Here is a 14,110-nt window from a genome sequence, read left to right as displayed (position 1 = left end):
GTGGATACGGAAATGGAATAGAGATTGAAGGGAAAGAATTTTCCATTGTATCAGGACGATCTGAATTTTCATCACGATGACAGCGCTGTAGATATGTTCCAGTCCTAGAATGCGCAAACAATATGTATGTTCAACCTGTATATTTTTGAGGGAGGTTTCGTCAATTAAATGTGATTTTTTTTTCCTATTCTTGATTATTCTGTTCATCATATATTATTGTTGAAGATATGCTAAGAAACTATTGAAGGTGGACCGCCATTACCAATTTTGGAAATTGTGATGCTTATTGTGTAGGTAGGATCATTCATTTGCAGATTTGCTCTTTTGTTGACTAATCAGCCATTATTTGATTCAGTGTGGATTATTGTTTTGCTAAGCAAATGTGAATTTAAATGGAGTAATTGGCAGGGGAAAAGTAAATGGTTGGGTGAAGCACGTGCCATGCAATGCTGCTGTTGTTCACGAGATATTGCTGAATTCCACCCTTCTAATCAATCTGTTGGCAACATTAGCAAAATTAATAATTGGTCATGAATTATAACTTTATTGGAGGGTAGTGAAGGCACCAAATTGAAAGTAGAGATATACTAATATTCAAATCATGGTTTTTCCAGAGGATATATCATATATGTAACTAATTAAAATGGATGTATGAATATTTTTAACGGCCAAAAGCATATTAAACTTCTCTTAGAATATTTGGACTTGGATTCTCTCCACTACCTTCCCATCCTCTCCCTCCACTACCCTTCTTTTCTCTTCACACCATTGGATCAAAATTCTAATGGTTCAGATTTACATCTTATAAAAATAATATTATTAAAAAAATAAATAAATAAATTTAAACTGTTAAAATACTAATATTCAAATCATGGTTTTTCCAGAGGATATATCATACATGAAACTATTAAAAATGGATGTATGAATATTTTAGGACGTGCCAAAACATATTAAACTTCTCTTAGAATATTTTGTCTCTTGGAAAATACATATTCATTTATTCTTATGTTTCATACGGTGAGTTAAAATATTTTTAAATTTTAAATTTACCATTATTTTGATCAAATTTATTTTATTTTTAACGTCACTGAAATTAATCAAAAGATGGCTTTTGGTAAGGGTGAAGAAATGGGTTACAGACAGAATTCAAGATACAGCAAAATTCCATGATCAGTCAAATTAGTGAAACCAAATAATTATTTTAAATATATTTTAGTTAGGAAAAATATAAAAAAATACCATCGAAATAAGAAAATTGTAAATTAGGACCATGATAACATCATGAGCTTTGATAATTATAGTATGAGTTTTGACAACAATTTTTAATTTTTTATAAATGAGTCCTTGTATGTAATTGTTTTATTTCAGTAGTTTTTATTGTGATATTTTTTACATTTTATTTTTATTTTTAAATAATCTGTTAGAATAATTTGATTCATTTTTGCGACATAAATAGATTCCTTCCATCGAGCATCAATCGACTCGGACAAAACAAAACGGAAGTGTGGGTCCGGAAGGATTACACAGCTTGAAGCAGCTGGAGTAGCGGTAAGTAAAAACCCTAAAGTGCAAAGGAAAGGGGATCAGAGATTCTCCTCCCAGGAGTCGTAATCAAAAGGTGCATTCTGAGTCGCTCTTCAAACTTTTTTCTTATTATTCGCTTGAATTGTGATGGTTGATGGGCTTAATTTTCTTCATTTATATTTCGATTTGTTCAGCTAATTTTAGCATGCAGGATTCTTTGAAACTTTCACGGTTCAGAATATGGGCTGGTCGCTTGCTGTTCCTATTTCTTTTGCTTTTGTTTGGGAAAGAAAGTGTACAAACTTATTTGTACTGAGTCCTGGTAGCAGGGTTGTAGGAATGCAAATCAGTGGATTTTATTTGCCTACTGGCGGGTCAATCTGAACTGATGTAATTGGCTGGTCAAATTGTAATTTGACTTGAGTCTTTTAAGTTCGATTAGAAAGCCGATAAGGTCTCCTGAAAGTAAATCATATTTCTCAAGATGTAGGGTACAAGATTGGGAAGGATGGTTGTGACAATTCTTGGGTGCTTATAAAATAAAAAAAGGAAAAAAAAGAAAATAAAAAACCTTAGACTGATTGGCCGGGCTTGCTGATGCGTTATCTTTGGGGAGGGGGAAGGATTTCATAGGCTGAACACAAGTTAAATTCATATCCTTGCTACCTGCGTGTTTTTTCCCATCTTCACTCCAAAAAGAGTCAAACAAGTGTGATCCTGCCTCTGTTGTTCGGCTTCTTTAAAATACTTTGTCAGTTCCAAAATAGGGATGTGAGGAAAATTTCATACGGCTCAGCTCAAATTAATTCCATATCTTTCCTATCCAACAGCGTTTTTCTTTGCGTCTTCACTCAAAAAGAATCGTTAATTGTAATCCTGCCTAAGAGGTTGCGTTGTAATACTTTCAGTTAAAAAAATACGGCTCAAATTATTTTGGATAATTCTCAGTCAACTGTAACATTTTATACTACTATAGTAACATTTCGCATAGTCCTGTGCAATCATTGGGATATTCGTGCATGCTAGCATACGACATGCAAATACTATGGAGCAGAGCTAGCTATGGCATTTTTTGGGGTTTGGTTAAATCACACTTGATAGCCCTCTTATTTAGAAAAGTACGTCTAAATCTTTTGACATTTTGGTATGTGTTTTTTTTTTTTTTTTGGGGGGGCGGGGATGTTTCAGAAGTACATTTTGGTATATGTTGCTGAAACCTATTTTTGGAAGAAACACGTATTGTGCAGAAAGCTAACTTCATTGTGAGAAAGTAAATTATAGGGGAGATAAATGTAATTTTCAAAACCTGAGAAGTATCGAGTGTATTTTAGCCACATTTTTGGGGTGGTTAATGTAATCTACTTAATGAAGCATGATTTGGGGCTGCAACACAACCTTCAGGATGACTGTTGTTTAGGGTTTCTTCTTGGGTCCATAATCATTGGGAAAAGATAAATACATGCAAAGGTGCGGATTTACAGATTTCAATTCTCCCATCCTTTGACTTAAAACAGATTTATAGCAAATAACTTCGTCTTCGTTGTGTTGGTGTTTGCTTGATTATATGAAGTGCATAATGGTTGGATTTATATATTGTTTCTATGTGGTGGTTTACAGTCTTTGTTTTCCTTTAGATTTGCTAATGTACATATCTGCGGTTATTTGTAGGCTAGTCTTCTGTTGTAACCAACAATGGCAGATGGTCATGAATCAGACAAGAATATTGAGATTTGGAAAATAAGAAATTAATCAAGGCATTGGAATCTGCGAGAGGTAATGGTACCAGCATGATTTCTCTTATTATGCCTCCACGTGATCAGATTTCCCGGGTCACGAAAATGTTAGGAGATGAATTTGGAACTGCTTCAAACATCAAGAGTAGGGTGAACAGGCAGTCAGTTTTGGGGGCCATTACTTCTGCTCAACAGAGGCTGAAGCTCTACAATAAGGTTCCTCCAAATGGTTTGGTTCTTTATACTGGAACCATTGTTACTGAAGATGGCAAGGAAAAGAAGGTGACAATTGATTTTGAGCCTTTCAGGCCCATCAATGCTTCACTTTACCTGTGTGATAACAAGTTTCACACCGAAGCTCTTAATGAACTTTTAGAGTCTGATGACAAGTTTGGTTTTATTGTTATGGATGGAAATGGAACCCTTTTTGGTACGTTAAGTGGAAATACTCGTGAGGTGCTTCATAAATTTACTGTTGATCTACCAAAGAAACATGGTAGAGGAGGGCAGTCAGCTTTACGTTTTGCTCGTCTTCGCATGGAAAAACGGCACAACTACGTTAGAAAGACTGCAGAACTTGCTACTCAGTTTTTCATCAATCCTTCTACCAGTCAGCCTAATGTTGCTGGACTTATACTTGCAGGTTCAGCTGACTTCAAGACTGAGCTGAGCCAGTCAGATATGTTTGATCCCCGTTTACAGGCCAAAATATTAAATGTAGTTGATGTTTCTTATGGCGGGGAGAATGGTTTCAATCAAGCCATTGAACTATCTGCAGAAATCTTGTCAAATGTGAAGTTTATACAAGAGAAGCGCTTGATAGGGAAATATTTTGAGGAGATCAGCCAGGATACTGGGAAATATGTCTTCGGAGTTGATGATACATTGAAGGCTCTGGAGATGGGTGCTGTGGAAACACTCATCGTGTGGGAAAGTTTGGATATAAATAGGTATGTGTTGAAAAATAGTTCAACTGGTGAGATTGTGATTAAGCATTTGAACAAGGAGCAAGAGGCTAATCAAAACAACTTCCGAGATTCAGCCACCTCTGCAGAGTTGGAGGTTCAGGAAAAGATGCCTTTGCTGGAGTGGTTTGCAAATGAGTACAAGCGGTTTGGTTGCTCGCTGGAATTTGTAACCAACAAATCTCAAGAGGGATCACAATTTTGCAGAGGGTTTGGTGGCATTGGTGGCATCCTTCGCTACCAGCTTGACATCAGATCATTCGACGAGTTTTCTGATGATGGAGAGGTGTACGAGGATTCCGATTAAGTTCATCCTGCAGTTCCTCAGTAATTTTGGATAATTGAAGGAAGCATGATCGCTTTTATGTTTCATAGTTTCTAATCATTTGGATTTTTTGGGTATAAGACATTCTCTTTTGGTGCTTCATCCATCACATATGTATTATTTAATTCTTCTGCCCTTTGCTTCCTACATATACTTCTTGTTGGTCAATTTAAGAATATGGCAACTCAGCCAGCCTACTAAAAGCATAGAATGTTTGCTCCAGTCTCCTAGATTGAGTTGGATTTAAGCGTTGTCGGGTATGGATACTTGCCCTGATTGTGTCAAATTTCATTTGGAAACTAAGGATCGTGATATTAGTACAAGTTATTAATAAGTTTATACATATAATTAGTTAATAGAATTTGAACCCCGAGTTTCATTCACTGTCCCACCTCATCCTTGCTACTTGACCATTGGTACATCATGCCAGGCCAGCCCTAAAATCTTGGAGTCGCATGGTACTTGTATGTAATAAGTTAGGTAACTATTCCTAGTAGCCCTTCGAAGCATTTCTTGAAGATCGGAGCGGTTGAATTTCTGTTGTCTAGGACGCCAGGAAACGGGTCCCTACTGCATAGTAGATGTTTTGAATGAAGTTACTCACTTCCTCTGTCGTGATTTTCACATGGCAAATTAAGATTCTCCAACCCAAGCATCATCCAAGGGAATTAAGTGATCAGTGTTGCACGGCAGATAAACGATTCTTAGTGACAATGGTTCAGTCATTGCACTGAAGGCTAATCCTAGTGTTTTCAGATATTTTTATGCGAACACAGAAAGTAGGTTTTGAGTCAGATATTCAGCGGTCATTAAGCTAGCCATACAAACCCACCAATAGGTATCTAAAATTTTGTAAGTCCCATAATAATTTTACAAAAGCCCCGTGTTCTATTATTTCATTGGCCACACGCAACATCAAACGACCGGTATGAAAATGAGGACAAAACTACTAGAAATATCTTATTCTCCAAGATTCTGAGGTCCCAAGCGGCCACGAAATAAAAGGCACAACAATTTCATAACAATCAAAAACTCGTCCTCTTGCTGCTCTTTATGACGACATTGGCAAAGCCTCTAATAGGTCAGTTATGCCGGTATTATACCTCCAGATATCAGAGACTTGGGAGATTCAGCAATCAGCAAGTTGTATAAGTTGATTGACCACGTTTGGATCTGAAAGGGTACTTGTGTCTCCAAGCTCATCCAATTGCCTGGAAGCAATTTTTCTCAGGATTCTTCGCATGATCTTTCCGCTCCTTGTTTTTGGGAGGCCAGGAGCCCAATGGATTTTGTCAGGGGCAGCAAAAGCTCCTATCTGAAAAGTCAAACAACAGAATTTGAAGTGAAGTCATGGATAGAAGTCACATAGGAACATGCTCTGACAAATTGCAACACCGTTAATCTACCTGACAATATTTAAAGTAATGAAATTGCAAGTATAGAATTTTTCAATTCAAGCGCCAACTGAAATCACTTATATGAGTAGATTTACATAATTAATTCCACGACAGCTATTACAGTTATTCTCCACCAAATAATCAGGTTCTCACAAGTCACTTGCACAACTAATGAAAAGGTCTGGAGATGTTGAGGCCACTGTATGGAATCACATCACTAGAAAAAAGAGAATGCGAACACAAAATGATACCAGATTAACACTTAAACACTGTACCTAAAAATTCTCCATTTTATTTCTTTTTCCCTAATAATGTCATAGATCCAGACATGATCTAAGAAAAATTACCATGTAAGCCTTAACTAACTAAGCTACTAATTGATAGTATCAAAACATGTGAGTTTTACCAGTGTTTTATCAATAAGAGGAAAATTAATGGAATAAGTAAAGACCTGCTTTCGAACTGTGAGTATGAGGCTCTTCCGCAGCTCTTCACTGTAGGGAACACCGTCTACAAGAGTGACAAATGCATAGATACCCTGCCCTTTAACCTGCAGAAATTTAGATAGTCGATTCAGACACAGACGTGAATCCCTTAGCTATAGTGTAAAGACTAAAACTTTTCCCTGTGTATATGAGTAGTACACGAACAGAAACTACAGGAAGAGTGGTTTATAGAAACATACCTCATGCTCAACACCAACCACAGCAGCTTCTGCACATTGAGGATGTGAAACTAGAGCCGATTCCACTTCAGCTGTGCCAATACGATGCCCACTGCACATATCATTTAAATACTACATTAGACGAGATATCAATGAATACTTCATCAATTTCTAAATTCTTATTCCCATCAACTTTTTCTATTAATGTTGAATTCCTTTACATATAGAACTAAGCAAGATTGAGCGAAAATTTGCTTATGCAACACAACAAATACCTGACATTGATGACATCATCCACTCTTCCAGTGAGCCAGTGGTATCCATCTTTATCCCTACAAAATAGAATTGCATAGGTTGAAAATAAATATCTCGTTTTTGCTGGTAAAACTAGAAAAATAAAACGTATACAAAATAAATTAAATCGAAGACAACAGAAGATGCTAGAAGCTTTGCACATCACGAAGCAGACTGACAATTTAGCATCTATTGTTTTGTAAATCACCGACCTGCTGCAGCCATCACCAGAAAAATAATATCCGGGAAACGGCTTGAAATACGTTGTTTCATATCTTTCATGATCGCCATAAAGAGTTCGGAATGCACCAGGCCATGAGTTTTTAATACACAGATAACCGCTACATTCACCTTGTATTTCAACACCTTTCTCATCCACTATGACAGGCTATAGTTAAAACAAAAGTAATCAATGATAAAGGCATTGCAATATTCTAGTGAGTAGGTGAAACAAATTCATTAAACTATAATACTAATATGTAAGGAATGCATAAAAGACCTGAACTCCAAAGAAAGGGAATGTAGCCGAGCCAGGCTTTTGGGGCCAAGCACCAGGTAGTGGAGTTATCTGCGAATAACAATAAAATATATTAGTCTTGGAAACTCAAATTTTAAGTATATAATAATAATTTCTATCCATTTTTAAAAGTACCATGAAGCCACCAGTTTCCGTCTGCCACCAAGTGTCAGAGATAGGACATCTTGAATCTCCGACTACATTGTAAAACCACCTAGAAGAGAAAGAAAAATGATTTAGATACGAAGTAATAATCAAGCTGCAATTGGTTACCCGGGGGGGGGGGGGGGATATATACTAACCTCCACGCACTTGGATTTATGGGCTCGCCAACACTTCCCAGAACTCGTAATGATTTCCTCGAGTACCGGGTGACATACTGCAAGATTTGCAACGCTTCAGAAAAATGAATAATAAGTATCAATCTAGAACTCTAGACGTGTGACGATCTCCAAAAAATTTTCCCTTCTATTATTCGGTCATACAGAACTTTATCAAAAGTATCAGCTCAAGATATAAATGACGGATCCTATTCCTATAAGGGGCAGAAAAGGTATCAATTTACCAAATTCTTTAGGCTACAGAAAACTAGGATATATGATCTGCAATGTTAGCATTGACCAAGAGTACTTGATTTCTTCTATCTTAGAAGCAGAATACCAGTTTTATATTTCAACATTAGATTCCTTCTGTCCATTTTGACGTAATATAGATCTACTTGCAATAATTTACTTTCCATAGTTCCTTCTAGAAATCTTATGAAAGAAGTATTATTGGCATGAATTCACATACTTCGATAGTTTATGGAATTTGGATCAACATAAACATAAATAAGATGAATGAAAGGCCAGAGAGGGAGATAAAAACATTAGCCATGTCTGAAATATCACCAACACTGCCTATTCCCAATATCCTTTTTTCACTTATTCTCGAACTTTTCTTCCCGAAGGATAGGAGTAATTCTTGAAAAATTCATCCAAATCTTTTCCGTGCGGCAATGATTATTTCATACAAAAGACGTGCTTCAACCTAGCCATGTACTTTGACACATCATTCCGAGTATCTGACGCACAAAGTAATGGATAATATAGATAATCAATGATATATAATTTCTTAAAAACCAGTTATTCAAAGGTAAACAACACTGATTTAAGGCCTCATGGCTTATGCCGCTAAAATCCAACAACAGTTTATTACTACTGTGACAAGAAGGCTTGAAGAGAGTAGTAATGATTATGAATGGAAGATACTAGATAGATCAAGAGTAAGTGGACAAAAACTACAAAACGAGCCTGTTAGCACTGATAAGTACATATACAATACATCTAAGCCAGTTATTTATATAAAGAAGAAACTATCAATCTCCAGAAACAATTAGCAACAAATCAACTCATAAACCAATGCACTGTGCACATTTAAGTACAGAAAGATTTCTTGCCTCATCACCATCACGCATGAGCGACCGCACCAATGTGGGAGCAGTGTAGAATAAGGTCACCTTGTATTTGTCAACAATGTCCCAACTGCGCCCAGCATCAGGATAATTGGGAGCCTGAAGATAAGACAATTATGTTTCCAATAGATTACTAACGAAGCACCTCTTTGCCAAAAGCTTGTTCGCAATTTTTGAGTGAAAACGCCAAATTAAAATAACACTTGATGGTGGAAAGCACAGTAATTTTTGTGATTCCAAGACAGTTTAGGAGAATAAAAAGACATGATGTGCGGATCCAAACAAATAGCTCAATGGTTATAAATACGCTAAAGCTTAGTAACAGTTCAATTTTACTAGGAAAATGCAATGTTGTTAGTCATTGAATATTCTATATCTTTTCTGCGAGCTTCAAAAGTTTATTCAATATTTCTCAAAGCCTTTTAACTTCATCACTCTGTAGCTGGTAGAAGTCTAGATTCAAAAAATTGAAATTTGTGATTAATTTTTCTTCTGCCGTAACATGTCTCTAGGATGCACTTTTAGCCACACCATATGCACATAAATAATTATACTATGTTTAAACTTAAATCCATCACCCCCGGCCGAAAAAAAAGTTAAAAATCTATTACCCCTTCGTACAAAACTACTGTTGCACCGTTGAGCATTGGTCCGTAAGTAACATAGCTGTGCCCAGTAATCCAACCACAGTCAGCAGTACACCTACAGTCAAAGTATAAAGGTGTTGAATTAAAGGCACCAATCTGGTTCTTGATCAGGAACACCCTCAAAAGAAAAGACATCAAGGGCTAGCTTTCAAGGATACCAGTAGACATCAGATGGTTTGTAGTCAAACGCATACTTGAATGTGGTAGCGGTGTACACCATGTAGCCACCTGTTGTATGGAGGACACCCTTTGGAGAACATATGTTAGAATACGGCAATCACATGTAAATGAAAGTACTGCAAACAAATACCTTTGGTTTTCCGGTACTCCCACTTGTATATAGCAGAAAAAGTGGATCCTCTGCATCAACCCATTCCACCGGACAAGTGGTTGGATATCGAGGCATGACATCCTGAAAATCAGTCACAAATCAGCAAACATTAATGAACATTTACCATGAAAATATAAAATTTATTGGTCACAGAAAGTTCCGTGTTAAACCTTACAAGAATAAACAAACAAATTCCAATAATTAAACAAATTGAAATCAGCAAAATCGTGAATTTTCTTTTCCATGGGCACATCATAAAGGAATTGTTGCCAAATTATAGAATAATCTCATGCTACCACTACACTTAGTAAAACATAAGAGCGCATAAATGCAAAGAGAATTTAAATTATAACCTGCCACCATATATCTCGTCCTTCCTGCCATTTTGTATCTTCCCTTTTCATTGCCGATTGGTTCTCATAAGTTAAGCATACATCTGGAAGAAAGGAATAAATACAAAAGATGAGAACATGAAAGTGGGGAAAACAGAGATAATTATTGGCAGCCTCACTAGCTATCAATCAAACATACTTAATGTTTAACCCTTTTTATAAAATAATGTTTGAGGATATGCCATGAGTGCCATGAGAAGTATGATGCCAGAAGTACTCGATAACTGAGGAATAGAGTACAACAATGAATTGATAAACAAATCATTGATTTACCAACCTACAGAGACCCCATTTTTGGCTGACTCATTAATAGCAGCATCAACTATGTCTTTCAGTTGGATTATCTTGGAGCCCCTTTTAACAGCATTGCAAGTAATCACAACTTTCGGTTTACAATCAATGATTCTTTGTACCAGAGATTCTGCAGAAAACCCAGCAAATACAACCTAAACAAATCAAAAAGCTAACAACTGTTAACCCAAAAGCCATCTGAAAATAATCCACAGACGGATAAGTAAAAAAGTGGAGGAAGAGGATGGACTCAGCGTAATACCGAATGAACAGCACCAATGCGGGCACATGCAAGCATTGTGATGGGGAGCTCCATCAGCATGGGCAAGTAAATTATTACAGCATCTCCCTTTCTGACACCAATATCCTTTAGGTAGTTTGCAACCTGCAGGTCGAAATAGCTTCGATCATCCAGCCAACTTCTGCTGATGTGCTCCAACAGAAATAACATTCAAGCATCTAAGTGGAGATTTTTCCAAGTAGAAGCATCTTATTTAGAGTCCTGTGACACAGACACGGAAAGAGGAACCTCATAACTGACCTGGCAAACTTGATCCAGGAGCTGTGCGTAAGTCAAAGTACCATCTGAACCAGGCTCGTTGCCTTCCCAGTAAATGGCTATCTTATTGCCAAGTCCAGCCTCTACATTTCTATCCAAGCAATTGTAACAGATGTTGGTGATGCCACCCTTGAACCACTGGAAGGAGCAACAAACGTACGCAGAGACACTCACGCCTCAGCCGAACGCTATAAAGCGAGATCCAAATGGGAAATGATCATAAATAACAATACCTCAATCTTGATATTGCCCTTCCTAACATCAAAATTTTCGTCGCGTACTTTATCACCCCATTTTTGTTTCCAATAGAACTCGGATGCAATGTCGGACCAGAATCCTGCCGGGTCCTCTATGGACCTCTTGTACATCTCCAGATACTGACAGATCATAAATGCAAATAAGAAACCTCGACTGCTTAGAAATCAGTGTCAATGAAAAGAACATCTTTTTGTGATAGAAAATCAGAAAGTATACAAGGCTTAATTTTGAATCTGAACAGAGATCAATGGAAAGACGCTAGAACCTGTTCTGGGGACTGAACGAGTGCTTGGCTAGAGAACTCCTTGCTGGGAAACACCAATTCGTTCTCTTCAGTAGCGAGAGCTTCACCGAGAACCACAGCGTTCAGTTTCGAAATGTGACCAGCACCTGATGGCAGCTCCGTCATGGATTCTACGTGGCGTAGGAAATTGTTAGTGGTCAAATTCGAAGCCATGTTTCGCCTCGCTACTCGTAGATTCCTCCTCCTTCCGCTACTGATGTTACCCCTCCACAAGGGAGAGACAGAAGAAGAAAGAGAAAGCGATGAAGCTTCAGAACGAGATTCGCTGGCACCAGCCGGAATAGCCCGAACAGGGTTATAAGACGTGAGAATCATCCTGGCACAATCGCCAACGGCTTCATAAATGATGAAATTATTTTTTTATTTAATTAATTTCTTCGTAGAATAACGATAATGATCGGGATTTTCCAATTTTTTAAGGACATAAACATTAAAGTGGGAGAGGTAGACCACTGCAGAAATTTCTCTGTCCAATAATTACTTAGTTTCATTTCGTCAAACATCTAAAAACGATAACTTTCAATACTAGGACCCTGGTTTTTATGACGCTATGAGTTGGAGAGGACTGTGCCCAGCATGTCCAGAAACAGAGAAGGTAGAGGATATTGCATCGTTCCCAATCTTAAAGACCTATTTTAATATTCTTTATCAACCAAAGGTGATGATGACCATTAATTGGCATGGTTATACCAATTCCACGCAAAGTCGGAGACTAACCTTGGGTGGCGCGTTGCTGGAGGATAGCTCGCGCGATTTGAATTTGTATAAGATATGGGTTTTGTTTAATGATATCTTCAAAGGCACAGCAAAGACTATCATGGAAAAGTTCAAAGAAAAGAGGAAGATGACGACGACGACGACGACGAAGACAATAAAATATTGAATTTCTACCTAGAAGATGTAGGTTTATTTTCATGGGATTAAAAATGAGGCAACGATGAACACACGAAGTTGACTAAATATATAGGGGTATATATAACTCATTGCTTTCATCACCGGACGTATAAGTCATCTCCGATGCTGTCGGTGAAGTTTTCCCCGGTAAAAACGGGAAAGGGGTAACAGAGACTTACCCAACTTACTGGGAAACACGAGCCCCGGGACTGCCCCCATCAAAAAATTCAGGGACGAGGAAATTGACGATTGAGGAACGATTAAATACTATGATCGTATGAACTGTGTGCCTGGACCAAAAAACAAAGTATGAAACTGTGTGGCGTCGGTCTGGCGCCCCTGGATCCTATATTGCCTGGGCTTGAGTTGGGTTCCAATACGCAGAGCATTTTCGGCTGCATTTTCACAGGTTATAGATTCGATGATGATGATGTGCTGGAGATACGGTGTTGATTGGATTTGGCGGTTGACATTTTATTTCCTTTTTCGTTAAAAAAAAAAAAAGGAGTTCCCGGCTGCGGGTGTTTCAAAAACTGTGCCGTGACAGCGTATACAAACCAAAGACAAAAGAACAAAACAAAAAAAACACGGAGAGAGAAAATTATTAATACATTATATTACTCATAATTATTCACACAACTGGTTAAGAATATATACATATATTTGTCTTTTGACCCAAAAGAATATAACTTTTCTGCTTTAAAATCATACAACTAGTTTTAATACTCATAAATTATGAATCATAAAACATGATATGTGAATCATTCATTATAAAGCCTTGAAATTTGTAGATATGCGAGACCCTTCAAATTATAATAATTTTCATGAGGCGTCAAAATTCTTATCACTTGAACCCCATTTAGAATCATAATTAAAATCATTTATAAAAGTGTTTCATATAAATCAAGATAAAATTTATCTTATATATTTAGCTTGTATTTTATAAATTATGATTAAAATGCTGTTCACAAATCATTCCAAATGGGGCTTAATCGATTTGCATTGCATCAGTTTTTATGGGATTGTTTATTTTCATATATGGAATTATTATACCGCAATTGGTGGGACTAAGCCAAACCGGGAAAAAAAAAAAAAAAGGGTTCTTAGAGGAATAGTATGGACATGGAACATCTTGTTCGTACTCGTTGGTCAGAGTAAACTTCTATATATTTATAAACTACTCCATGTTATCTTTAATATATGTCTTAATTATTAAGTTAATTTTGATTCTAAATATAAGATATATTTTATATTTATAAATATTTTCTAAATTACTCCTGTGAATGTTCCCTCAATCATAATTAAGTAAATAAAAGAAGGTAAATATTAAGAAAGATGATTATAGTATTTTAGGAAAAACATGTCATATTTTTATAATTAACTAACTTACCTAACTTTCTTAATTTAATCAAATTAGTTAAATAAATCTTATATTAAAAACAGGAGGAGTATTGTAATTAGGTATTTAGGAATTTATACATAATTTAAAGAAAAGAATGATCGGCACTTACTGTAATGAATATTTTGTATATTTACTATCTGTTACTGTGATAATTGAACGA

At 36.6% G+C, this 14,110-nt stretch overlaps 1 protein-coding gene and 1 pseudogene across 1 annotated transcript; one reads left to right on the top strand and one right to left on the bottom strand.

Annotated features, from left to right (window-relative positions):
• Positions 1-3,216: 3,216 nt before the first annotated feature.
• On the top strand, positions 3,217-4,850 carry LOC114719828 (eukaryotic peptide chain release factor subunit 1-3-like; annotated as a pseudogene).
• A 536-nt stretch (positions 4,851-5,386) lies between these two features.
• Positions 5,387-11,879, bottom strand: LOC114719827 (acetyl-coenzyme A synthetase, chloroplastic/glyoxysomal-like; the record flags this gene model as incomplete). The annotated part of the gene is made up of 18 exons (XM_028905374.1): positions 5,387-5,862; positions 6,396-6,494; positions 6,630-6,720; positions 6,884-6,940; positions 7,115-7,290; positions 7,402-7,470; positions 7,555-7,633; positions 7,722-7,798; positions 8,858-8,971; positions 9,484-9,574; positions 9,678-9,766; positions 9,830-9,931; positions 10,204-10,286; positions 10,520-10,688; positions 10,796-10,918; positions 11,075-11,230; positions 11,326-11,469; positions 11,616-11,879. Coding segments are annotated over 18 exons (2,169 nt in total), but the record flags the coding sequence as incomplete, so codon positions are not given.
• Positions 11,880-14,110: the final 2,231 nt, after the last annotated feature.

This window comes from Neltuma alba, unplaced genomic scaffold (assembly GCF_004799145.2).
Source record: "Neltuma alba isolate B1F8T4 unplaced genomic scaffold, ASM479914v2 tig00011953_pilon, whole genome shotgun sequence".
In the NCBI taxonomy this organism is placed as follows: Eukaryota; Viridiplantae; Streptophyta; class Magnoliopsida; order Fabales; family Fabaceae; genus Neltuma; species Neltuma alba.
Note: the sequence above shows the minus strand (reverse complement) of the source record. Positions and strands in the feature narration are given on the sequence as shown.